The sequence below is a fragment of the Coregonus clupeaformis genome, unplaced genomic scaffold (assembly GCF_020615455.1).
Source record: "Coregonus clupeaformis isolate EN_2021a unplaced genomic scaffold, ASM2061545v1 scaf0009, whole genome shotgun sequence".
Taxonomy (NCBI): Eukaryota; Metazoa; Chordata; class Actinopteri; order Salmoniformes; family Salmonidae; genus Coregonus; species Coregonus clupeaformis.
The window spans coordinates 629,932-657,104 of record NW_025533464.1 but is presented as its reverse complement, the minus strand read 5'-3'; the positions used below and the strand labels follow the sequence as shown (position 1 = coordinate 657,104).

Below are 27,173 nucleotides of genomic sequence, written 5' to 3'. Positions count from 1 at the left end.
TCTCTCCCTTTACGCCTCCCTCACTCCCTCCCTGCCCTGTCTTTTCCTTTCTGGTAGGAAATGCTGTGCATGGTGTGCTTAGTGGGGATAGAGGGGTTTGTGGGTAGTGGGTAGTGGGGGAATTTAATCTATGTGTGTGTGTTTCTGCACGTAAGCGTTTGTGTGGGTGTTAGGCTTCATTTTTATCAATGCACTGAAGCACAAAAATATGCCCTTAACCATTCACAGTTTTGTCTAATCAAAGTTTCATTAAACTTCAAGTCACATTGACTATGCGTCCATTTGAAGAGTTTTGTCCTACAGTACACCATCCCAAATACCGAACTCACTAACTCATCTCCAATCATAGCTTCAGCTACAGAGCAGTTCAAACAGAACCATTCCTTACAGCTCTGTGTTTGTTGTTCCAGTTAGTCCTTGAGTAGAGAAACGGCCACCCACTCAGACTGGAGCTAAAGCCTTTCCATTTCTATTAGAGGAACCAGCTTATCTGTTCTAAAGGATAAAGGACAGTCATTGACAGTAATGGAGAGTAATTTAATGATTTAGCAGAGTGTGTGTGTGTCTGTGTGTCAGTGTCCTCTATCGCTTCCCGCTCCCCTCTCTCTGTTTTCTTTCATTACTCGTTCTCCTCTCTCAGCCACCAATCCTTTCACTTTGCTCTCCTCCCCCACTCCTCCCATCTCCTCCCTCTCTTCTCTCTCTCCTGCTCAGTCAAGCAGACCTCTCTTTCCTCTATTTCAGTCCTTGGCCATGTAATGGTCTCAGATAGCTCCCCCAGTGTGACAGAATCAATTGCACAGCTTGCATCCCAAATGGCACCCTATGCCCTTTCTAGTGCAGTACTTTTGACCAGGGCCCATAGAGCTCTGATCAAAAGTAGTGCACTAGAGGGAATAGGGTGCCATTTGGGATACAGTCCATATCTAAACTCACAGAGGGCATGATGACCAACAGAACAGGAACTGGATGTTCTTTCATGGCTGTTTGCAGTAAACAACAGAGTGTGATTGAATACAGTGTGATTAAACTTCCTGTAAATGTAATGTAAGAATGTGACCAATAGTTAACATTTAAACCCTCTCTCTCCTTCTATCTGTCTCTTTTCTTTCTTCTTCTCTTGTCTTCTCCCTCTAGGTTCCTGACCTACTGTTACCTGTTGGCGTTCAACGCGTGGCTGCTGCTGTCTCCCGTGGTGCTGTGTTATGACTGGCAGGTGGGCAGTATACCCCTGGTGGAGTCACTGTGGGACATACGCAACGTCGCCGTCCTGCTGCTGGGAGTGGTCATGGTCGCCCTGTGTCTGCACTGTGTCATGTCGTTACAGGTGAGATGGACATGGAGATTAGGTGGAATGGTAGCATATACATACCCCCCTCTCCTTTTGCCCCCAGACCAGCCTCAATTCATCGGGCATGGACTCTACAAGGTGTTGAAAGTGTTCCACAGGGATTCTGTCCCATGTTGACTCCAATGTTTCCCACAGTTGTGGTATTGGCTATGCTCACACATACAGTGAGGGAAAAAAGTATTTGATCCCCTGCTGATTTTGTACGTTTGCCCACTTACAAAGAAATGATCAGTCTATAATTTTAATGGTAGGTTTATTTGAACAGTGAGAGACAGAATAACAACAACAAAAATCTAGAAAAACGCATGTCAAAAATGTTATAAATTGATTTGCATTTTAATGAGGGAAATAAGTATTTGACCCCTCTGCAAAACATGACTAGTACTTGGTGGCAAAACCCTTGTTGGCAATCACAGAGGTCAGACATTTCTTGTAGTTGGCCAACAGGTTTGCACACATCTCAGGAGGGATTTTGTCCCACTCCTCTTTGCAGATCTTCTCCAAGTCATTAAGGTTTCGAGGCTGACGTTTGGCAACTAGAACCTTCAGCTCCCTCCACAGATTTGCTATGGGATTAAGGTCTGGAGACTGGCTAGGCCACTCCAGGACCTTAATGTGCTTCTTCTTGAGCCACTCCTTTGTTGCCTTGGCCGTGTGTTTTGGGTCATTGTCATGCTAGAATATCCATCCACGTCCCATTTTCAATGCCCTGGCTGAGGGAAGGAGGTTCTCACCCAAGATTTGACGGTACATGGCCCCGTCCATCGTCCCTTTGATGCGGTGAAGTTGTCCTGTCCCCTTAGCAGAAAAACACCCCCAAAGCATAATGTTTCCACCTCCATGTTTGACGGTGGGGATGGTGTTCTTGGGGTCATAGGCAGCATTCCTCCTCCTCCAAACACGGCGAGTTGAGTTGATGCCAAAGACCTCCATTTTGGTCTCATCTGACCACAACACTTTCACCCAGTTCTCCTCTGAATCATTCAGATGTTCATTGGCAAACTTCAGACGGGCATGTATATGTGCTTTCTTGAGCAGGGGGACCTTGCGGGCGCTGCAGGATTTCAGTCCTTCACGGCGTAGTGTGTTACCAATTGTTTTCTTGGTGACTATGGTCCCAGCTGCCTTGAGATCATTGACAAGATCCTCCCGTAGTTCTGTGCTGATTCCTCACCGTTCTCATGATCATTGCAACTCCACGAGGTGAGATCTTGCATGGAGCCCCAGGCCGAGGGAGATTTACAGTTATTTTGTGTTTCTTCCATTTGCGAATAATTGCACCAACTGTTGTCACCTTCTCACCAAGCTGCTTGGCGATGGTCTTGTAGCCCATTCCAGCCTTGTGTAGGTCTACAATCTAGAGCTCTTTGGTCTTGGCCATGGTGGAGAGTTTGGAATCTGATTGATTGATTGCTTCTGTGGACAGGTGTCTTTTATACAGGTAACAAACTGAGATTAGGAGTACTCCCTTTAAGAGTGTGCTCCTAATCTTAGCTCGTTACCTGTATAAAAGACACCTGGGAGCCAGAAATCTTTCTGATTGAGAGGGGGTCAAATACTTATTTCCCTCAATAAAATGCAAATCAATTTTATAACATTTTTGACATGCGTTTTTCTGGATTTTGTTGTTGTTATTCTGTCTCTCACTGTTCAAATAAACCTACCATTACCATTATAGACTGATCATTTCTTTGTCAGTGGGCAAACGTACAAAATCAGCAGGGGATCAAATACTTTTTTCCCTCACTGTAACACCCTCGTCTTAGTGCATCCACACTCCCTCCTTCTCTCTCTCTCCACTGACATTAACTCAATCGAAATGCCTTATTCAATCAAGCCTGCTTGTCAAAAGCCTAATCCTTATTGAATAGACCCTTAGTCTTTGGTCCCCACCCCACTCAGACAGAGGGAGAGATGTCTCTGCTGCTATTGTCAGCTGTCAACACTGAATGGCATTTGTGAAATTGATGTCTTTATCCTGCTTGTCCTTCCCATAGTTTGTGTCGGTAAAATTGTTTTAAGCTGAAAGAATTGTGAAAGCTCTTGCTCTCTTCCTGTAGTTTGGTAGGTCACTTTTCTCAATATGCTGATCTTCTTGTAGAAGATGAAGTAAAACTGGGCGGCAGGTAGCCTTAGCAGTTAAGAGCGTTGGGCCAGCAACCGAAAGGTCACTGGTTCGAATCCCCAAACCGACTAGATAAAAAAATCTGTCTATGTGCCTTTGAGTGAGGCACCCTAATTGCTCCTGTAAGTACTATTTCTCAATTCAATTTACCCTTAACATGGCCTCAACCCCAGTCATCCAGAACAGCCCACTCAAACAGAGTTCTGTGATCATGTGTGAGTGATGGGAACAGGAAGTGTATTGAAAGGGAGTCGTGTGTGTGTGTGTGTGTGTGCGTGCGTGCATGTGTGTGCGTGCGTGCCAGAGCAAGATGAGGAAAGACAAATGCAAGTGAGGAAAGCTAGATAGAGAGATGGAGTACGAAAGAGAGGGAGAGTAAAAGTAAAACTTTTCATTAGCAGGGAAGTGAGGTAATTAGATTAACATTTAATTGGCCAGCCCCTATAGGGTGGGTACAAGATTACTGTAGGAGAAGCATCACTGACTCATACTCTACAATACAGGAATGGTTTTCTGCTGTGCACTAATCAGAAAGGGGTAAACTCATTAGGCTCTCCCCTGTCTCTCTCTCCCCTGTCTCGCTCCCCTGTCTCGCTCCCCTGTCTCTCCCCTGTCTCTCTCTCCCCTGTCTCTCTCCCCTGTCTCTCTCCCCTGTCTCTCTCCCCTGTCTCTCTCCTCTTTCTATCTCTCCCCTATCTCTCTCCTCTGTCTATCTCTCCCCTGTCTCTCTCTCCCCTGTCTCTCTCTCCCCTGTCTCTCTCTCCCCTGTCTCTCTCTCCCCTGTCTCTCTCCCCTGTCTCTCTCTCTTCCCTGTCTCTCTCTCACCTGTCTCTCTCTCCTCTGTCTCTCTCTCCCCTGTCTCTCTCTCCCCTGTCTCTCTCTCCCCTGTCTCTCTCTCCCCGGTCTCTCTCCTATGTCTCTCTCCCCTGTCTCTCTCCCCTCTCTCTCTCTCTGACATATCACTTTGCTCTGTCTGTTTTGCTGAGGTTTGCGTGCGGCTAGGTTATTGATAAATGATGAGTCTAATCGCTTTCTCCCTTCCTCGCTCTCTGCCTCTCCCTTTGTCTCTCGCTCTCTCTCTCTCCCTCTCTCCCGCCACACTCCCAACCTGCTACAAAGGCCCCTGGGAGATGTCCCATAGTGTCACACAGTGCCGTCAGTGTGATTTGCCTCTGTAACCCCTATGACCTCCCCTAGAGAGATCTGACTGTATCATCACCCACAACCACCTCAAGCAGAATTCACAGGTGACCCTTGACCCCAGGAAGTAATTGGTGCATCACTCCTGTCCCCTGTCTGTGTTTGTCACTTCCTGGTTCCTGTTCTTAACCTTAACCTAAGGAAGTGATTGAAGCATTTAAAGCCCGGTTTGTGGGCGCGTTCCAGGCCGGCTACATTGCAGTTTCCTGCTAGATCACACAATGCCTGGATGAATGCAGCCCATGCTGCCATTGCTTGATGTGGACATTGTGACTGCAATATACAGTAGTTTGTCTGCAACATGGTCAATGTCATAAAATTAGAACGACCACTTCCGTGGTCGGTCACTTCCTGCTTATATCCCTGACCATTGACGCAGGGGGGGATTGAGTTCCCTTTTTTGTCGCCCGGGGAAGGACTGCCTGTTCAATGATCTCGCCATCACGGTTGACAAGTCCGTTGTGTCCTCCTCCCAGAGTGCAAAGAGCCTTGGCGTGACCCTGGACAACACCCTGTCGTTCTCCGCTAACATCAAGGCGGTGACCCGATCCTGTAGGTTCATGCTCTACAACATTCGGAGAGTACGACCCTGCCTTACACAGGAAGCGGCACAGGTCCTAATCCAGGCACTTGTCATCTCCCGTCTGGATTACTGCAACTCGCTGTTGGCTGGGCTCCCTGCCTGTGCCATTAAACCCCTACAACTCATCCAGAATGCCGCAGCCCGTCTGGTGTTCAACCTTCCCAAGTTCTCTCACGTCACCCCGCTCCTCCGCACACTCCACTAGCTTCCAGTTGAAGCTTGCATCTGCTACAAGACCATGGTGCTTGCCTACGGAGCTGTGAGGGGAACGGCACCTCCGTACCTTCAGGCTCTCATCAGTCCCTACACCCAAACGAGGGCATTGCGTTCATCCACCTCTGGCCTGCTGGCCCCCCTACCTCTGCGGAAGCACAGTTCCCGCTCAGCCCAGTCAAAACTGTTCGCTGCTCTGGCACCCCAATGGTGGAACAAGCTCCCTCATGACGCCAGAACAGCGGAGTCACTCACCACCTTCCGGAGACACTTGAAACCCCACCTCTTTAAGGAATACCTGGGATAGGATAAAGTAATCCTTCTACCCCCCCTTACCCCACCCCAAAGAAAGAAAGAAAAAAAAATGTGTAAAGTGGTTATCTCACTGGCTATAAGGTGAATGCACCAATTTGTAAGTCGCTCTGGATAAGAGCGTCTGCTAAATTACGTAAATGTAAATGTCATTACAATATCAGCAAAGGCATACAGTATAGCAAACTCATGGAACCAACTGCTGCCTGAGAGGAACAAGTATGTGAGAGGGCAGGGAATGCCTGAGAGGAACAAGTACGTGAGAGGGCAGGGAAAGCCTGAGAGGAACAAGTACGTGAGAGGGCAGGGAAAGCCTGAGAGGAACAAGTACGTGAGAGGGCAGGGAAAGCCTGAGAGGAACAAGTACGTGAGAGGGCAGGGAAAGACAACTCCTTACAGTGGAGTGTGTTTGTTGGTTTATTTGCTCTATTTACTGTTTGAAATGAAGGGTCGGATACCATTATCTCTGTGTGTGTGTGTCTGTCTGTGTGTGTGTGCGTGCATGTACATGTACACACGTTGGCCTGGCCATCTGTTGGCCTGGCAGGGCTGGTGAGTGTGTGTGTGGGCTGGGACATATGTCAGTGGGCCAGTTCTGAAGGGTTCTACTGGGAAGGACTAACGGATGTGAGTCCAGAACCAGAGGGGACTGATCTGGGAGGGATGCCATGCTGCTGACCACCCAGAATAGTCCTCTGGAGCACTGGGCTATAGCACAGAATATTCCTCTATACCAGGGATGAGAGAGGAGGAGAGAGGAAAGGAGAGATGGTGGAAAGGGAAGAAAAGAGGAGAGGAGGGAAGAGAGAGGAGTAGAGTGAAATGGACAGGAAACTAGAGGACATTTGAAATGGAAAGGAAAGAGTTGACAAGAGAGTAGAGAACTGAGAAGATGAGTGGTAAAAGCCGGCGAAAAGAGAGAGAGAGATTGACAGGGTGGAAGAGATGAACAGATGATAGGGAGCACGGATCAGGAGAGGAGGAGGAGGATGGAGGGAGCAAGGTTGTGTGCAAGGTTAAAGCAGCTGTATCACCGCCTGACAAATTGTGACAGACGTTGTACAGGCGCCCACTGCCATCACCATGGTAACGGAGAAGCAGTTGAGTCATTGCTCTCTTCTACACTTCTCAACTCAGCCAAGCAGAGTTAAGACATACAAGGAGGATAGAAGGAGAAGAAGAAGGTTAGATGACAGAGTGGAGGATAGAGAGAAAAGGACATAGAAGGGGAAAGAGAGGATGAGATAGGGCTGCAATTTATGTATTATTGATTCCTACAGTTCACCCAAGTGTGTTGCTCTAAATCGCAAATGAGAGAGAGAGAGAGAGAGAGAGAGAGAGAGAGAGAGAGAGAGAGAGAGAGAGAGAGAGAGAGAGAGAGAGAGAGAGAGAGAGAGAGAGAGAGAGAGAGAGAGAGAGGAGAGAGAGAGAGAGAGAGAGAGAGAGAGAGAGAGAGAGAGAGAGAGAGAGAGAGAGAGAGAGAGAGAGAGAGAGAGAGAGAGAGAGAGAGAGAGAGAGAGAGAGAGAGAGAGAGAGAGAGAGAGAGAGAGAGAGAGGAGAGAGAGAGAGAGAGAGAGAGAGAGAGAGAGAGAGAGAGAGAGAGAGAGAGAGAGAGAGAGAGAACGTCCCCTGAGGGGGCTGTGTTGGAATGACATACAATCAACAACCCAACCTCCCCCATCCATTCACTGCCTACTGTATGGGATCCCACTGCTTACACCAGCACGGTTGAGGGGGAGAGTGAGTGTGCTTGTGTTAATTACGGTATGATCCTATCTATGCCATAATGTCTAGCCCCCAGTGTGTGTGTCTGCCGTATGTGTGTATGTAGGTCTGTAGTTGACAAGTGTGTGATCCTATCTGTGTGTGCATGCTGTAGAGTCTGTACCGCGGTGTTTAGGCGGTTGACAGGAGAATGAGGCATGGATTGGACCGGCAACTTAATCAAGACGCCGCGACATTGTAACTGTAATTTAACGAGGCAATCAACGCCATTACTAAGGATATAGTCATTAGACAAATTAGCTTCTGTTTGTTCTAATAACTACGCCGGCTATGTTCAGAATGGAAAAATACAGAGGTATTTTTTACTCTTATTAAAAATGAATAGCTTAGATGCAGAGTTGATATGAAATGAATTAACTGTTTTTAATGATGTACTCAATCTGAGTCGGCTAGAATATTTCAGAGCATCAGTCAGATATGCTCAGTAATTGAGTGTGTTGAGTGCGAACGGCAGAAATGTGACATGTATAATGAATGCCATTTCTATATTTCCACTGCTGTTTGAAATGGGCATGCTGGGCATGCTTAAATGCACATCATGTAGTCAAACAACAGGCGAAATGATTAAATGTGGGAATTTTAGGCTCTGGTTTTCCTATGGATGTGCTAACAGCTCACACTTTCTCTCTCTCCCCCCATTGCTTTCTCTCCCTCTCTCTCTTTCCCTCCCCCCTCTCACTCTCCCTGCATCTCGCCCCCCTCTCTCTGTCTCTGTAGAGGTTGGAGAGTAGGGAGGTGTTGGTGGGGGTGTTGTTCCTAGTCTTTCCCTTCATCCCGGCCAGTAACGTCTTCTTCAGGGTGGGCTTCGTGGTGGCAGAGAGGGTCCTCTACATGCCCAGGTGGGTCGTGTGTGTGTTTGTGTGTTATTGTAGGTAATGTGTGTGTTGTGTGTGTTTTCCCACCTCTAAACCACTCTGGGTTTGGATGGTTTTTAGTTAGATAGCTGGTGTAATTCTCCTGTGTGCAGTAGTGTGTAGACTAGCTTGGTTGCTCTTACTGCATCTGTGTGTGTGTTTTAGGACTGACCCCATTTAGTTGACTGGTCGATTGATCCACATCACTGTGGAGCTTCTCAAAGTAACTTTTTCTTCGCCTCAAACAGCAAGTAAACAAAGTCTGTTTTTACATCTATTGAGAATGACAATAGTTCCTCAACGTAGCCTATTTGAAAAATCGATTGGTGGAAAGAACAGACGAATCTCGGTCGACCAACATTTTGTTTAGTCGGGGACAGCCCTAGTGTGTTTATGTGTGCGGGAGTTTACAAGAGTGTGTACGAGTGAGTGATTGAACATATGGCGAGAGCATCGCACGCACAGACACACACAGACACACACACACACAAGGTTATTTTCTTTATTTTCTGCTGTGCTTCACACTTCAGTCAAGGGCCTCTCTTGTATGTCCTTGTAGTGGATCCTATGAAGTGCTTTCTCTCTCCTCTCCTCTCTCTGCTCTCTCCATCAGTCTGTTCTCTCCCGCTGCCTTGCATCACTCTAAGGGCTCTTCCTCCTTCAGTGCATTCAAGGGTTTCCCAGATAATATTTATCTATTTATCTTATAAGAAAATCATATTCTGTTTGTCTGTCAATGCTCTCTCTCTCTCTTCTTCTCCTTCTCTCTCACTCTCTCTACTTTCCATTTCCCTTTCACACGGCCTACCCCCATCTCTCTCTGCTAATCCGGTCCCTGTGTGTGTATATATGTGTCTGTGTGGGTCTGTGTATGTGCATGCGTGCTTGTTAGTGTGCGTGTGTGTGTGTGTAAAATTATCCTGAAAGTTACTCCATGGCCGTAGGGACCTGGAGCCCTGATCAGGCTCAGATGGGACCTTCGGGGCCTCTGCCCTTTAAACACAAGCGTGTGCACATGCACGCACACACACATTCACTCCTGCAGGTTGAGAGTTTAGAGTGTATAGCCTGGAGGAAGCCTTGGGGAGCAGAGCTGTGTAAAATCCGCTCACTTCATCTCTCTCCACTCACTTAACCTCCTGTGTCAGCTTCCTGCCTCCTGTTTGTCTCCGGGCCTCTAGAGGTCATCTGTGTTCCCCTCTGCCTTAGTTCTTCCTCGTGTGTGTCAGCTTCCTGCCTCCTGTTTGTCTCCGGGCCTCTAGAGGTCATCTGTGTTCCCCTCTGCCTTAGTTCTTCCTCATGTGTCCTAATTAGCTTGATCCAGGTCACCTGTGCCTTGTTTCCCCTTGTGTATTTTAGCTGTGTGTTTTCCCCTTGTTTCTCACTTGGTTATTGCGTCCTGACTATGTGTCTCCTGCTTTGTCCCACCGTGTCAGTCCTAGTAAGTTGTTCAAAGTTATCTTTAGTTTGTTTTTCTCCCCTCGTGGAGTTGTTTTGTTTTGCCTCCTGTTTTGGAACATTAAATCTACTTGCCTGGAGTATTGCCTTGGGTGTTTCATTTGGGTCCTACAACACCTCCTCTGTGGCTAAGGGGTAGTACCCCAGCTCTCCACATCTGAGACCGGAGTTTCTAGCCCGGCTTGTGACAGAATAACCAAGTCAATCATGGACCCAGAAACACTCAGTTCCCCGGACCTGTTGGCGGTGATCACTCGACATGAGGCTTCTTTCCAGCGCCATGAAGCCGTTCTCAGCCGACAAGAGGAGCTGATGGCTAGTCATTCTCAACTCCTGGCCGAAATGATGAGTTCCCTCCGCCAGCTCTTTGAACGCCTCCCTGGTCCTCTCCCTTCCCCCAGGTCACCCCCCCAGTGACGACAGGTCGTCTCGGTTGGCGGAGCCCCGACTACCACCTCCCAAGCCCTTTTCTGGGGATCCAAGCTCTTGCCAGGGGTTCCTCACCCAATGCTCCCTCACCTTCGAGCTCCAACCCTCAAGTTTTCCCACAGACCGTTCCAAGATTGCCTACATCATTACCCTTCTTTCAGACAAGGCGCTCGCCTGGGCTTCTGCGGTGTGGCAGTCCCAGGAGGCCTGTTGTGACTCCCCACGCTGCATTTGTAGAAGAGTTCAAGCGGGTGTTCAATCATCCTGTCAGTGGGCGGGAGGCTTCCAAGCGCCTACTGTCTCTCCGTCAGGGGCCCCAAGCACGGCAGATTTTGCCATTGATTTCCGGACCATAGCAGCAAGGAGCGGATGGAATGATGAAGCGCTGAGGGTCTGCTTTCAGGGAGGGTTATCTGAGCCCCTTCAAGATGAGTTAGCCACCCGAGAACCAGCTGGTGATCTCGAGTCCCTCATAGCCTTGGCCATCCGCCTGGACAATCGTCTAAGAGAGCGGAGAACGGCTCGCCGTCAGGTGTCTCATTCCCAAGTTCCTCTGAGCAGCTCTGTTTCTCCTGTTTGGACTCCGTCATTCAGAGCGTCCCCGGCTCCTGAACTGCTCCAGGATTCCCCGGAGAGCATGCAGTTAGGCCGTTCCAGGCTTTCTCCCAACGAAAGGGAACGTCGCATGAGGGAACGTCGGTGCCTCTACTGCGGGGTTGCCGGCCACTTCCGCTCCGCTTGCCCCGAGCTTTCGGGAAACGCCTGTCCCCGCCCAGCTACAGGAGGGCTGTGATGGGGAGAGTTAGAGCGCCTCCTACTAACGCTGTCCTGGCTATTCCAGCCACTCTGTCCTGGGGGGGCCACCAGCATCGGGTCCAGGCTATGATCGATTCCGGTGCCGCAGGTGATTTCCTGGATGTAACCTTGGCTAAGGAACTTAAGATCCCTACCCAACTACTTCCTCAACCCCAGGCAGTTACAGCCTTAGATGGCAGACCTCTGGAACCAGGAAAGGTTACCGAGGCGACTCAGTCCCTGCGACTTACCATCTCTCAACACCAGCAGGAGGAGACCTTCTATCTCATTGACTCTCCCGAGTATCCTATTATCCTGGGTCACCCTTGGCTATGCAGACATAATCCCCAGATCGACTGGCCTACGGGCACCATTCTAAGCTGGGGTCCCGCCTGCCAACTCACCTGCATGCTACAGAGTCCCTCAGCCCCTAGTACCCAGTTTCAAGAGTCTGTTGACGTCTCCCGAGTCCCCAGTGTTTACCATCGGTTCAAGGCAGTGTTCAGCAAGGCCCGGGCTACTTCCTTACCGCCTCATCGCACGTATGACTGTGCCATTGATCTACTCCCTGGGTGCTGCCCTCCTAGAGGTCGGATCTTTTCCTTGTCCTCCCCCGAGCACGCAGCTATGGACACCTACATTAAGGAGTCCTTGGCAGCCGGCCTCATCTATGCCTCTACTTCCCCGGCTGGGGCGGGCTTCTTTTTTGTTGAAAAGAAAGACGGGGGTCTTAGGCCTTGTATTGATTACCGGGGACTCAACAAGATCACGGTTCGGAATCGATACCCCCCTTCCTCTCATGGCCACTGCTTTTGAGCTGCTTCAAGGGGCTTCCATTTTTACTAAGCTGGATCTCCGCAATGCTTACCATCTCGTGCGGATTCGGCAAGGAGACGAATGGAAGACGGCGTTCAACACGCCCACGGGGCACTATGAATATCGGGTGATGCCGTTCGGGCTCACCAATGCCCCCCGCAGTATTCCAAGCCCTGATTAATGATGTTCTCCGGGATATGCTTAATCTGTTCGTCTTCGTGTACCTGGACGATATCCTCATCTTCTCGAGGTCACTGAAGGAGCATGAGGGGCATGTTAGCAGGGTTCTCCAGAGGCTCCTTGACAATCACCTCTACGTTAAGCCTGAGAAGTGTGAATTTCATGTTTCTCAGACTCAGTTTCTCTGGTTTATTGTCACTCCCGGGCACCTAGAGATGGATCCCAAGAAGGTCAAGGCGGTCCACGATTGGCCCACACCTGCCACGGTCAAGGAGGTTCAACGGTTCATTGGCTTTTCTAACTTCTATCGGAAGTTCATTAAGAATTTCAGCTCGGTGGTAGCTCCCTTGACGACGCTTACCAAGGGAGGAGGGACCAAGATTCACTGGGGTCCGGAAGCAGCAGGGGCCTTCGAGGATCTCAAGCGCCGCTTCACGTCTGCTCCGATTCTGGTGACCCCTGACCCAGAGAGACCTTTCGTGGTGGAGGTGGACGCCTCAGAGGTGGGGGGTGGGAGCCGTCCTGTCACAGAGGGGTGCGGATGGGAGATTACACCCTTGTGCCTTCATGTCTCGCCGCCTGTCTGAGGCCGAGCGCAACTACCACGTGGGGGATCTAGAGTTGCTTGCGGTAAAACTGGCATTGGAAGAGTGGCGCCATTGGCTTGAGGGGGCTCAGCACCCTTTCCAGGTTCTCACAGACCACAAGAACCTGGAATATCTCCAACAGGCTAAGCGGATGAACCCTCGGCAAGCACGATGGTCCCTTTTCTTTAATCGATTCCAGTTCCTCCTGACTTACCGACCTGGCACCAAGAACGTCAAGCCGGATGCTCTGTCTCGAGTCTATTCTCCCGAGTTACAAGAGAAGCCCTTGGCATCGATTATTCCGAGGTCTAGGATCGTCGCACCTCTTCAGTGGGAACTAGAAAGAGGGGTACGAGAAGCTCTTGTCCAGGAGCCCGATCCAGGCGGTGGTCCTGCCGGTCGCCTGTACGTTCCTCTCTCTGTTCGGGGCCGCGTCTTGCAGTGGGGTCATGAGTCGCCCTTGACATGCCATCCAGGCAGTGCTCGCACACTGGAGTTCCTCCGACGGGCGGTTTTGGTGGCCGTCCATCAAGAAGGACGTGCAGGTCTATGTTGAGGCCTGCCCTGTGTGCAACCAGGGAAAGTCGACACGCCAGCGACCCCAGGGACTGCTCCATCCCTTACCTGTTCCTCGAAGGCCATGGTCACACCTTTCTCTGGACTTTGTTACGGGACTTCCTCTATCCCAGGGCAACACCGTCATCCTAGTGGTGGTAGACCGGTTCTCTAAGGCTGCCCGGTTTATTCCCCTGCCCAAGCTGCCCTCGGCTAAGGAGACTGCTGAGCTCCTCATGAACCATGTCTTCCGGATATTTGGTATTCCCCTGGACGTGGTCTCTGACCGAGGTCCCCAATTCTCGTCCCGGTTTTGGGGGGCCTTCTGCAGGCTTGTTGGGGCCACAGCCAGCCTATCGTCGGGGTTCCATCCAGAGTCTAATGGCCAAACGGAACGGATTAATCAGGATCTGGAGACCACCCTGCGGTGTATGGCGGCCAGTAATCCCACGTCTTGGGCCACCTATATCATTTGGGCTGAATATGCCCACAACACCCTCCAGTCCTCAGCCACCGGATTGTCCCCCTTCGAATGCCAGTTCGGTTACAACCCTCCATTGTTTCCAGAGGAGGAGGCGCAAGTTGGTGTTCCCTCGGCCCAGCGCTTTGTCCAACGCTGTAGGCGGACCTGGAAGAAGGCCAGGCGTGCCCTCCTTCGGACCTCCCAGAGATACCAAAGTCAGGCTAATCGCCACCGCCGGACGGCCCCTAGTTTCCGAGCTGGTCAGAGAGTTTGGTTGGCCACTAAGAACCTGCCCCTCCGGGTCGAATCCAGGAAGCTTTCCCAGAGATACATCGGGCCTTTCCGCATTGCTAGAAAGGTTAACCCTGTGTCGTATCGTTTGGTTCTCCCTCGCTCCCTTAGAGTTAACCCCACTTTCCATGTTTCACTCCTTAAACCTGTCTTGTCTTCTCCCTTTGCCCCCCCACGCAGACCCCCGCCACCTCCCAGGATCATTGACGGCCAGCCAGCCTACACAGTCCGCCGGATACTGGACTCCCGGAGGGTCCAGAACTCTCTGCAGTATCTGGTGGACTGGGAGGGCTACGGGCCGGAGGAGCGCTCCTGGGTTCCAGCCAGGGACATCCTGGACCCAGGTTTGATCCGAGATTTTCGCACCCTGGGGCCAGGGTGTTCTGGAAGGAACGTCAGGAGTCGTTCCTAGAGGAGGGGGTCCTGTCAGCTTCCTGCCTCCTGTTTGTCTCCGGGCCTCTAGAGGTCATCTGTGTTCCCCCTCTGCCTTAGTTCTTCCTCGTGTGTGTCAGCTTCCTGCCTCCTGTTTGTCTCCGGGCCTCTAGAGGTCATCTGTGTTCCCCCTCTGCCTTAGTTCTTCCTCATGTGTCCTAATTAGCTTGATCCAGGTCACCTGTGCCTTGTTTCCCCTTGTGTATTTTAGCTGTGTGTTTTCCCCTTGTTTCTCACTTGGTTATTGCGTCCTGACTATGTGTCTCCTGCTTTGTCCCACCGTGTCAGTCCTAGTAAGTTGTTCAAAGTTATCTTTAGTTTGTTTTTCTCCCCTCGTGGAGTTGTTTTGTTTTGCCTCCTGTTTTGGAACATTAAATCTACTTGCCTGGAGTATTGCCTTGGGTGTTTCATTTGGGTCCTACAACACCTCCTCTGTGGCTAAGGGGTAGTACCCCCAGCTCTCCACATCTGAGACCGGAGTTTCTAGCCCGGCTTGTGACACTCCTGCATGTATAATGACAGAATAAAGTGTCAACAGACGCTTCTCAAATATGTATATTATCCCCCTCAACGTAGTTCAAATCAAATCAAATCAAATCAAATTTTATTGGTCACATGCGCCGAATACAACAGGTGCAGACATTACAGTGAAATGCTTACTTACAGCCCTTAACCAACAGTGCATTTATTTTAAACAAAAAAGTAAGAATAAAACAACAACAAAAAAGTGTTGAGAAAAAAAGAGCAGAAGTAAAAAATAAAGTGACAGTAGGGAGGCTATATATACAATAGAATAAAGTGACAGTAGGGGAGGCTATATATACAGGGGGGTACCGTTGCATAGTCAATGTGCGGGGCACCGGCTAGTTGAGGTAGTTGAGGTAATATGTACATGTGGGTAGAGTTAAAGTGACTATGCATAAATACTTAACAGAGTAGCAGCAGCGTAAAAAGTATGGGGTGGGGGGCAGTGCAAATAGTCCGGGTAGCCATGATTAGCTGTTCAGGAGTCTTATGGCTTGGGGGTAGAAGCTGTTGAGAAGTCTTTTGGACCTAGACTTGGCACTCCGGTACCGCTTGCCGTGCGGTAGCAGAGAGAACAGTCTATGACTAGGGTGACTGGAGTCTTTGACAATTTTGAGGGCCTTCCTCTGACACCGCCTGGTATAGAGGTCCTGGATGGCAGGGAGCTTTGCCCCTGTGATGTACTGGGCCGTACGCACTACCCTCTGTAGTGCCTTGCGGTCAGAGGCCAAGCAGTTGCCATACCAGGCGGTGATGCAACCAGTCAGGATGCTCTCGATGGTGCAGCTGTAGAATTTTTTTGAGGATCTGAGGACCCATGCCAAATCTTTTTAGTCTCCTGAGGGGGAATAGGCTTTGTCGTGCCCTCTTCACGACTGTCTTGGTGTGTTTGGACCATGATAGTTCGTTGGTGATGTGGACACCAAGGAACTTGAAGCTCTCAACCTGTTCCACTACAGCCCCGTCGATGAGAATGGGGGCGTGCTCAGTCCTCTTTTTTTTCCTGTAGTCCACAATCATCTCCTTTGTCTTGGTCACGTTGAGGGAGAGGTTGTTGTCCTGGCACCACACGGCCAGATCTCTGACCTCCTCCCTATAGGCTGTCTCATCGTTGTCGGTGATCAGGCCTACCACTGTTGTGTCGTCGGCAAACTTAATGATGGTGTTGGAGTCGTGCCTGGCCATGCAGTCATGGGTGAACAGAGAGTACAGGAGGGGACTGAGCACGCACCCCTGAGGGGCCCCCGTGTTGAGGATCAGTGTGGCAGATGTGTTGTTACCTACCCTTACCACCTGGGGCGGCCCGTCAGGAAGTCCAGGATCCAGTTGCAGAGGGAGGTGTTTAGTCCCAGGATCCTTAGCTTAGTGATGAGCTTTGAGGGCACTATGGTGTTGAATGCTGAGCTGTAGTCAATGAATAGCATTCTCACGTAGGTGTTCCTCTTGTCCAGGTGGGAAAGGGCAGTGTGGAGTGCGATAGAGATTGCATCATCTGTGGATCTGTTGGGGCGGTATGCAAATTGGAGTGGGTCTAGGGTTTCTGGGATTATGCTGTTGATGTGAGCCATGACCAGTCTTTCAAAGCACTTCATGGCTACAGACGTCAGTGCCACGGGTCGGTAGTCATTTAGGCAGGTTATCTTAGAGTTCTTGGGCACGGGGACTATGGTGGTCTGCTTGAAACATGTTGGTATTACAGACTCAGTCAGGGACATGTTGAAAATGTCAGTGAAGACACTTGCCAGTTGGTCAGCACATGCTCAGAGTACACGTCCTGGTAATCCGTCTGGCCCTGCGGCCTTGTGAATGTTGACCTGCTTAAAAGTCTTACTCACATTGGCTACGGAGAGCGTGATCACATAGTCGTCCGGAACAGCTGGTGCTCTCATGCATGCTTCAGTGTTGCTTGCCTCGAAGCGAGCATAGAAGTGGTTTAGCTCGTCTGGTAGGCTTGTGTCACTGGGCAGCTCGCGGCTGTGCTTCCCTTTGTAGTCTGTAATAGTTTTCAAGCCCTGCCACATCCGACGAGCGTCAGAGCCAGTGTAGTATGATTCAATCTTAGACCTGTATTGACTCTTTGCCTGTTTGATGGTTCGTCGGAGGTCATAGCGGGATTTCTTATAAGCGTCCGGGTTAGAGTCCCGTTCCTTGAAAGCGGCAGCTCTACCCTTTAGCTCAGTGCGGATGTTTCCTGTAATCCATGGCTTCTGGTTGGGGTATGTACGTACGGTCACTGTGGGGGACGACATCATCGATGCACTTATTGATGAAGCCAGTGACTGATGTGGTGTACTCCTCAATGCTGTCTGAAGAATCCCGGAACATGTTCCAGTCTGTGCTAGCAAAACAGTCCTGTAGCTTAGCATCTGCGTCATCTGACCACTTTTTTTATTAGCCGAATCACTGGTGCTTCCTGCTTCAGTTTTTGCTTATAAGCAGGAATCAGGAGGATAGAGTTATGGTCAGATTTGCCAAATGGAGGGCGAGGGAGAGCTTTGTATGCGTCTCTGTGTGTGGAGTAAAGGTGGTCTAGAGTTTTTTCCCCTCTGGTTGCACATTTAACATGCTGGTAGAAATTAGGTAGAACGGATTTAAGTTTCCCTGCATTAAAGTCCCCTGCTACTAGGAGCGCTGCATCTGGATGAGCGTTTTCCTGTTGATTAATGGCCTTGTACAACTCATTCAGTGCAATCTTAATGCCAGCATTGGTTTGTGGTGGTAAATAGACAGCTATGAAAAATATAGATGAAAACTCTCTTGGTAAATAGTGTGGTCTACAGCTTATCATAAGATACTCTACCTCAGGCGAGCAAAACCTTGAGACTTCCTTAGTATTTGATTTTGTGCACCAGCTGTTGTTTACAAATATACAGAGACCGCCACCCCTCGTCTTACCCGAGTCTGCCGTTCTGTCCTGCCGATGTAGCGTATAGCCTGCTAGCTGAATGTTATCATTGTCGTCGTTCAGCCACGACTCCGTGAAACATAAGATATTACAGTTTTTAATGTCCCGTTGGTAGGATAACCGTAATCTTAAATCGTCCATTTTATTCTCCAAAGCTTGAACGTTGGCTAATAGGATTGATGGGAGAGGCAGTTTACTCGTTCGCCGTCGTATCCTTACAAGGCACCCGGATCTGCGCCCACGATATCTCCGTCTCTTCCTCACGCGAATGACGGGGATCTGGGCCTTGTCGGGAGTCTGTAGAATATCCTTCGCGAACGCCTCGTTGAAGAAAAAGTGTTCGTCCAACGCGAGGTGAGTAATCGCTGTCCTGATATCCAGAAGCTCTCTTTGGTTATAAGAGACGATGGCAGAAACATTATGTACAAAATAAATTACAAATAACGCGGAAAAACACACATAATAGTACAATTGGTTAGAGGGCTGTAAAACGGCAGCCATCTTCTTCCGGCGCTGTTCAGAAAACCCAGTTCCCATTGCTGTGATAGGAGGACTAAGGGAATGAAACTGCTACTGTACTGTGGGAGAGTTGATTAAACAGAAAACATGCAACTGTTTTCCAATGTGTATGTGTTGTATCATTTCATGCAGGTATATGTACTGTACAGTACAGTATATGTCTGTTATTACAGCCTCAGTGTACTAACCAGCGCAGTGGGATACTTGTCAACGAGGCAGAGGGCATGCTGGGATTGATTTAAAGTGAAGGGAACATGAGACGGTGCTAAAGAGAGATCCCTCATCTCTGCCTCGTTGACAAGTATCCCACTTGTATTACCTGTTAGGCTAATAACTAAATGTAGTCTAGACACATGGCTGTGCACAGGGTTTTTAATGACATCTAAATATAGTTTTAGGGAGGTTTATGCTCATACAATAGGTTTTTTCCTGCTCTATATCCCCATTTAACCTCCTCCTACCCCCTTCCTTCCTTTTCCACTCAAATTCTTCTAATTCCCCCTCCCTCCATCCTTCGCTCGCTCCCTCGCCTCCTCCCTCTCTCCATCCCTCTAACTATTAATTCTGCTAATCTTTCCTTGCTCGGGTCTACAGGGGACTTATACTCCCTGAGTCATCTGCGTAGCTGAGCGCAGGATTAGTAGTGATTTCCATGCAGACAGGTTCCCCATCCCAGGCTTTAATATCGCCCATGCACTGCTCGACACTCGGCCGCTAAATGAATTCCACCCCAGCCTAAGGTATTAGAGATACATCGCTAACCCGCTGCAAATGCAAAAGGCTACTGAGATTGTGTGTGAGACAGAGAGAAATTGCAATTATGTGAGCTTGAATTTGAGTGTGTGTGTTTGCATGAGAGAGAGATGTGTGATTGCAATTGTGATTGTGGCTAGAGAGACAGAATGTGGATAGGTGTGGGTCTATGAGAATGTATTGGAAGAGATTGTAATCTTGTGTAATAGCACATTTCCACTAACCATTTTCACTTTGCTGCGCCTGCAGAGAAAAGCTTTGTTTGCTTTTCAAATAAACATTTGCCGGGTTCTCAGTTAGCATTCTGTGTGTTGTTAATTGATTTTCTCCGATGCTGTATATCTTCCTTTTGTCTGGCTTTCTGACGAACGCGCTAGCAGAACTTTTTAACGAAGTCCCAAGCGTACGAAGGCGTCTCCCCGGGGAAACGGAGTTCCGCTCCGTGTGTTTTTTTGAGAGCCTTCTGCTGCCTGCAATCACACAACCTTTTTACTGCACAACAGAGCAAGAGGGAATGCTGGAACGTTATCATGGCAGGCAGGCTTGGTGTGTGTGTGTGTGTGTGTGTGTGTGTGTGTGTGTGTGTGTGTGTGTGTGTGTGTGTGTGTGTGTGTGTGTGTGTATCTGGCAGGGTTATACAACTGACAGAGGCGCAGGCGTTTCAGCTGAATCCAGTGGCGGTGCTTTTCAGAGAGAGAAGAATTAGCACAGGGTAATCTCATTCATGGTAATGCTGATTCACTCAGTTTACGGTCTGCTGTCTGAGATCAACGTCACAGTGCCTGCTCACACACACACACACCGTTAAACACTGTCATTCTGAGACTGCACTTCTCTCATATGTCACACGCTTTGTTTCACACAGGCCTCAAGGCTTATTATGCGTATGCACACATACCACACACACACACACACACACACACACACACACACACACACACACACCAGTACCCAGATGGGAGTTGTGCAGTGTGTGTGTGCCTGCATGCAAGCGTGTGTGTGTGCCCACCCCCCTGTGTATTATCAACCACTAGTTGAGGCTAGTTTTCTGCTTAGTGAATTCCAGCATGTTATGTCGATGTCGCATCCCCACTTAGGCTGGCATTCATCCCTGTCTGCCCACCCAGGGCTCTGATTGCTGGGTTGGGCCGCGCCGTGCGCCAGGACAAATATTAGCACTGGCTAGGCCGTTAGCTCTGACAGCAGAATGTCTAGAGTAGGAGTGATGGCTGCCGGGACAGTCTGGGTGCTCTCTCGCTCTCTCTCTCTCTCTCTCTCTCTCTCTCTCGCTCACACTCAGGAGGATACTGTAAATCAGCAGACAACCTTTAAATAGCTGGCCGCTAGCTGGCCGCTAGCTCTCTCCCATTTAGTCTCCCTCACTCTCTTTGGCTTCTCTCTCTCTCTCTCTCTCTCTCTCTCTCTCTCTCTCTCTCTCTCTCTCTCTCTCCCCTCTATCTCCCCCCTCTATCTGGCTATCACAGTCTCATTCTATCACACCTGTATTTTTAACACCATATTTTCTGCCTCCTTTCTGTTTTCAACCTGTTCTCACATTCTGTCTCTCTCTCTAAAGCTGATTTTCCTCTCAGTGTTACTTTCTTAGAATATCTCCAGTTTCATTTTGTCCACCCACTCTCCTTCCTTCTGTCTGGGTTTGTAGTGGAAACTGTGCAATGGTGTGGAAGGAATGAGAGAGCCCTGTTTGCCCTGTGCTAATACACACACACACACACACACACACACACACACACACACACACACACACACACACACACACACACACACACACACACACAGGGGTGTGAGATAGCGTTGGTGTGGGAGATGGGGTTTGTTCAGTCTTAGGTGTGTGTGTTTGGGGAGGTAGGGTATTGTAAGAGATCTAGGAAGGAAGCAGCCAAATGTTATATTTCCTGTGGAAAAACTGGGTACTGGGGGATTCGAGAGGGGGGATTCTTGGATAGACTTCTAGGACTTCTTGAACTCAGCCTATTCTGGATAACTGAAAAGCACTTCATTTTCTTGGGTGTGTGTACATGCACATTGTTGTGTTGGTGTGTCAGCTGGCTGGCCTGCTTTTCTGTGTGTGTGTGTGTGTGTGTGTGTGTGTGTGTGTGTGTGTGTGTGTGTGTGTGTGTGTGTGTGCACGTTCATTGGTGTGTGCATGCATCATATGTGTGTGTATGCCGTGCTGTTAAAGCCATCATACTCCTCCAACTAAGGGAGCGGCTCATCACGCTATGTTTACCTCAAACTGTCAGGACAGTCATCTGTCTTCCGTCTCCACGGCGACCAGAGACGTCTTAACCATGAACAGGAAGTGTATGTACTCCCGAGTGGCGCAGTGGTCTAGAGATCCTGGTTCGAATCCATGCTCTGTCGTAGCCGGCCGCGACCGGGAGACCCATGGGGCGGCGCACAATTGGCCCAGCGTCGTCCAGGGTAGGGGAGGGAATGGCTGGCAGGGATGTAGCTAAGTTGGTAGAGCATGGCGTTTGCAACGCCAGGGTTGTGGGTTTGATTCCCACGGGGGGCCAGTATGAAAAATAAAATAAAAATATAATGTAAGTCGCTCTGGATAAGAGCGTCTGCTAAATGACTAAAATGTAATGTAAAAATGTATGAGTGACCAATGAGAGCTTCCTGTTCTAGAGAGGGGCTACTACGTGTGGGTTTCTTATTGAATCGTGACCAGGGAAAACACTAGAGAAACACATTGGTCTCAGAGTAGTGAATGTCTTAGAGAGTAGGATAGAAAGTCTTATTCATGTGTGTACTCACTCTGCAGCACTAGACTGGAGATGATTGAGTGAGAAATAATTGACAGACATCACTCTTTCTCTCTCCCCATCCCCTTCATTTCGGCTCCACTCCTCTCCTTTCTCTTTCTTCTCTCCTTCCCTGCACTACATCTCTCCCTTCCCCCTCTTTACTTCTACCACCTCCCCTCCCTTTCCCTGCCTCCCCTCCTCACTCATACCTTTCTCCACCTTCTCTCCTTCCCCCCACTCCTCTCTCCCTCATCTTCACCCCCTTCTTCTCTCTGACCCTTCTCCCCATCTTTCTTCACTCCCCTCTCCCGCTCTCTCTCCTTTACCCCCTCCCCCTCCCTCCTCCCCCAGTATGGGTTACTGTATCCTGGTGGCCCATGGCCTGGGGAGGTTGTGTTCTGTGGTGGGTCGCTGGGGCACCACGGCCCTGACCGTCTCCACGCTGCTGCTCCTCCTGCTCTTCTCCTGGAAGACCGTTCAGCAGAACCACATCTGGCTGTCCCGGGAGGCCCTCTTCAGGTCAGTGGTATGGGGTGAGAGGTGGGTGGGTGGGGTGGGTGTGTGTGTGTGTGTGTGTGTGTGTGTGTGTGTGTGTGTGTCAGGCCCTGATTAATGTAATGGCTTGAGTTATTCATCACCAGTAGCACATTAGAGAGGCTTGCTCTTTCCACACACATTTTCTCTCCCTCTCTCCTACTATTTACCCTTCCTCTCTCCTTCCTTCCACACTCTCTCATTTCCATGTTGTTGTACAAGCCAGATTAATGGGTGTGAATATAAAGCCGTTTATTAGAACATGGCAAGGTCAAATCACATGCTAACCATGCACACACACACACATACACACGAGTGCACGCAAGCATACCCCCTGACCCCATCTATATGTCCTCAGTGGACGTTATCTCTCTCCCAGACTCGGCCGCATGCTGTTTATCGATCAGTTTATCTGTCCATTCCTCTTTCTGTCTGCCTCGCTAACAGATAAGGACAGGCTGCTAAGACACCTCATTTTATCCTACCTCCATCCCTCCATCTCTCATTCTGTGCTCTATGTTCGGCTGGTGTTAAGGAGGCACTAGTACCAAACACATGTTAGTTTGCAATTTCATCATGTAAAAACTGGTGCACAGGTATTTTCCAGCCCTAACGCCAGGTTAGGCAATTTACTTGTCTAACATCAGCTAGCTTGCGCTGAGGTGGGAGGGGTGGCAATATTTGAGGTGTGTCCTTAAAAACAAGCGCAAAAGTGGCAATTTCATGTAGCGCTAAAGGGACGCTTTAAGACCCACCAAAAGCAGGTCTTAACTATAATGCAGTTGGTATTGGCATGGATTTTGAAAGCGGAAGCGCAGCCTATCCAGCCATGGCACAGTTCCTTTTGTGCCGGTGAATCTCGTAGTTAGAAACGATTGGTTTCCCTCCAAAACCAAGCATAGCCTACCCTCCTCTTAATCAAGGCTGGTTTAGCAGCATCTCATAGGTGTGTCTGTTCATCCTGGCCATTAGCCAAATAGCCTATGATTAAAGGGGTTTTAAATGGTCTACTGAGAGTGCTTTGAAATATTTGAGAGATTTTAGCTCTCATGCTTTTCATTATTCACATAACTACATAATTAATTTCGCTTGTTCGAGTAGGCTATCCATCCCCATTTTCAAAGAGCGGCCCTCGTCCGCTTACCAAAGACACGCTCCTTCAAACTATTCAGTCCTCCTATAATGCCATATCAACGGCAGATTTCTTTTAGACTCTGCCTCGCACATAGGCAACAATAAAATGGACAGGAGCCTGTGCAAATGTTATGCGTAAAGACATTTAGGCCTACGTGTGCAAACAGTGCATTGGAACGAGAGAAGCGATTTACAATATCATGTTTCTGACCCCATCCTATGTAGAAATATTGTTGATGTTTTAAAAAACAGATTGCTTACTTTCCGTTTCATATGATTAAAAACCAAGCCTTCCGTAGGCTACCCTTTGGCCTAGGCTACTAACGAAGGCTGGTTCAACGGCAATGCATCGTCTTTTTTATCCTTGCATTGCAAAGCAGCCTATCCATAAAAGGTGTTTAAATGGTCTATTCGTCAGAGTGCCTTGAATTAAAACTATACTGCACATCCTAAAACATACACACATATGACTACATGCATACTTAACTTCATTTGTTAAAGTATCCATCCCCATCTCCAAACAGCGCCCCTCATCCGGTTAACAAAGACGCGCTTCTCCAAACATATTTCAATTATTCAGTCCTATAATGCAGTATCAACGGTAGGCCTAGGCTAAATTTTGCTTATTGAAAACGTGCCTCACACATACAATACAATTTACAGGAGCCTAGTATTTTTTATTTGAGGAGAAGTGTGATGCGGAAAGACATGTTACTTAGAACCTTCCTTTTTATTCTTCCGCAGTTACACCATAGTCTGAATATTCATATTGGTCATTCCTATGTTGAGGACGTTACCTTTATCACCGTTGACTGTCAACACTCCAAACATATTGAGCAAACACTGGATTTTTTTTTACTGTTGGTATCACTCGTTAGTGTAGCCTGTGCTTTTTTATTAATCTGTAGTATCAATCCACAATGGACCAGGACGAGAATATTCAGTGCCCCCAGTCGAATTGGAGTTGATGACAATGCAAAGACCATCAATAACCTACAGAACTCGAGACAAACGCATGCAGTAAAGGGCGACTGCACTTCCTGATTTGGCCTTGTTTTGAAGATTGCGCATTAAGAAATGCTAGCGGCCATGACTGAAGCCAAACGAGAGTTGTCTTGGGGGTGTGGTTTGATGTGGGTGTGTTATGTTCGCATAGCGTACCCTGGCAGGTACTGTTGTTTGTCCCCCCTGAGTCACCGTAGCAACAACATAGCCACTTCGTCAAAATAGTAACTTCCTTAAAATAGTAGTTTTTGCCGAAGAGGTCTTAGTTGCATAATTTTACACCTAGCTAACGTTTTTGGTGCATTATTTCGCAAGTAAAAAAATGTGTGCCAAAAAATAATCAGTGCACGGCAAATAGTGTATCGAGTCGGGAAAGTCTGGCTGCTTGCTCAAGACTGATTTCTGAGAACAATAACAAGTCTACAACCTCATCATTTGCAAGCTGTCAAACTATCGTAAATAAAGCACAAGCTACACGCTGTTTATATAAAGGGCTTAGGGCCAAGGGTGTTTGAGCAAGTGTGTGAGCGCAAGCACACATCTGTTTCACTGCTTCTCCTGCTTATTCCACATCATCTCTCTCTCTTTACAGGTCTGGCATCCAGACGTTGCCTCACAACGCCAAGGTTCACTACAACTACGCCAACTTCCTGAAAGACAGAGGGCGCCACCAGGAGGCCATCCACCACTACAAAACTGCTCTCAGGTCAGTTATAGTGTCCATAATGTCAGAGCATCTGCTGTTTACACCATTACAAATCTGCTCTAAAGTCAGTGTCAGTGTCCAAGAAAGTAAAACTACAGTAATATGAGGGGGTTTAGGTATTCCATCCTGATCACCATGTCAATGGGACACAGTCCCTCCAAACCACGGTCATTCCTCGACCACAATAACACCACCAGCTTTCAACGTTCAGGGATACGGTCGTTCTGCCAAAACCACAGCCTAGGTTCTCAGAGCATGTTTGGAAACCTCAGGTGACCTCACTCGCTCCAGGACCTGAAAATAAAGAATTCAAGTTACAGTCAGAATGACGGTCGAGGTAAGAAAACCCACTGAGAAACAGTGAGAAACCCCGTTGAGAGCTTGGCTCCAAACCTTAGTCTGCAAGCGTTCATGAAACGGCCAGGTAGGTCTCAATGGAGAACAGTTCAGCCCTTCGCTCATGCACCATGTGTCCTTATTGTGTGAGTTCAGGAGAAAGAGAGGACATTGTTCTTAATATGGCATGTCGTCCCTATCATGTCTAGACTATACCTCCAGGCCTAAGTAACTAGAATTCATTCATTTAAGTATGAGACGCGTTATTGATTGTCTTTGGTTGATAGTCCGCCCACTCAATTAATTACAAAACACTCTTTTATTAAATCAGGAGGAACTCTGTTTGCTGCACATAAATGCATAAAGGCACACGCACACATACACTCTCTTGCTTGCACACACACACATACACTAGAGCGCATATTCTCAAGCATGTAATGGCCTTGTCTCAGCTCGGTGCTTGCACCCCATTCATCTCAGTGAGTCACAAACACACACACAAACACACAGCACTGTACCTAATGAAAGAGGGGATCCATTTGTTCTGCCTGTCACTGGCAATGGCTCCTACAGACCCAGAGGGCTACATATTTATCCCCCTCCCACAGACCCAGAGGGCTATATATTTATCCCCCCTCCTACAGACCTAGGGGGCTATATATTTATCCCCCCTCCTACAGACCCAGAGGGCTATATATTTATCCCCCTCCTACAGACCCAGAGGGCTATATATTTATCCCCACTCCCACAGACACAGAGGGCTATATATTTATCCCCCCTCCTACAGACCTAGGGGGCTATATATTTATCCCCCCTCCCACAGACCAAGAGGGCTATATATTTATCCCCCCTCCTACAGACCTAGGGGGCTATATATTTATCCCCCCTCCTACAGACCCAGAGGGCTATATATTTATCCCCCCTCCTACAGACCCAGAGGGCTATATATTTATCCCCCCTCCTACAGACCCAGAGGGCTATATATTTATCCCCCCTCCTACAGACCTAGGGGGCTATATATTTATCCCCCCTCCTACAGACCCAGAGGGCTATATATTTATCCCCCTCCTACAGACCCAGAGGGCTATATATTTATCCCCCTCCTACAGACCCAGAGGGCTATATATTTATCCCCCTCCTACAGACCCAGGGGGCTATATATTTATCCCCCCTCCTACAGACCTAGGGGGCTATATATTTATCCCCCTCCTACAGACCTAGGGGGCTATATATTTATCCCCCCTCCTACAGACCTAGAGGGCTATATATTTATCCCCCCTCCTACAGACCCAGAGGGCTATATATTTATCCCCCCTCCTACAGACCCAGAGGGCTATATATTTATCCCCCTCCTACAGACCTAGGGGGCTATATATTTATCCCCCTCCTACAGACCCAGAGGGCTATATATTTATCCCCCTCCTACAGACCCAGAGGGCTATATATTTATCCCCCCTCCTACAGACCTAGAGGGCTATATATTTATCCCCATCCTACAGACCCAGAGGGCTATATATTTATCCCCCCTCCTACAGACCCAGAGGGCTATATAT

General features: G+C 48.8%; 1 protein-coding gene across 1 annotated transcript in view; it reads left to right on the top strand.

Annotated features, from left to right (window-relative positions):
• The window catches only part of LOC121574692 (protein O-mannosyl-transferase TMTC1-like), a 120,989-nt gene that overhangs the window by 67,967 nt on the left and 25,849 nt on the right, over positions 1–27,173 (top strand). The window contains exons 7-10 of the mRNA XM_045212350.1: positions 1,138–1,327; positions 8,287–8,408; positions 22,257–22,424; positions 25,171–25,284. Of these exons, the coding sequence (XP_045068285.1) occupies positions 1,138–1,327; positions 8,287–8,408; positions 22,257–22,424; positions 25,171–25,284 (594 nt within the window). The remainder of the gene's footprint in view (positions 1–1,137; positions 1,328–8,286; positions 8,409–22,256; positions 22,425–25,170; positions 25,285–27,173) is intronic.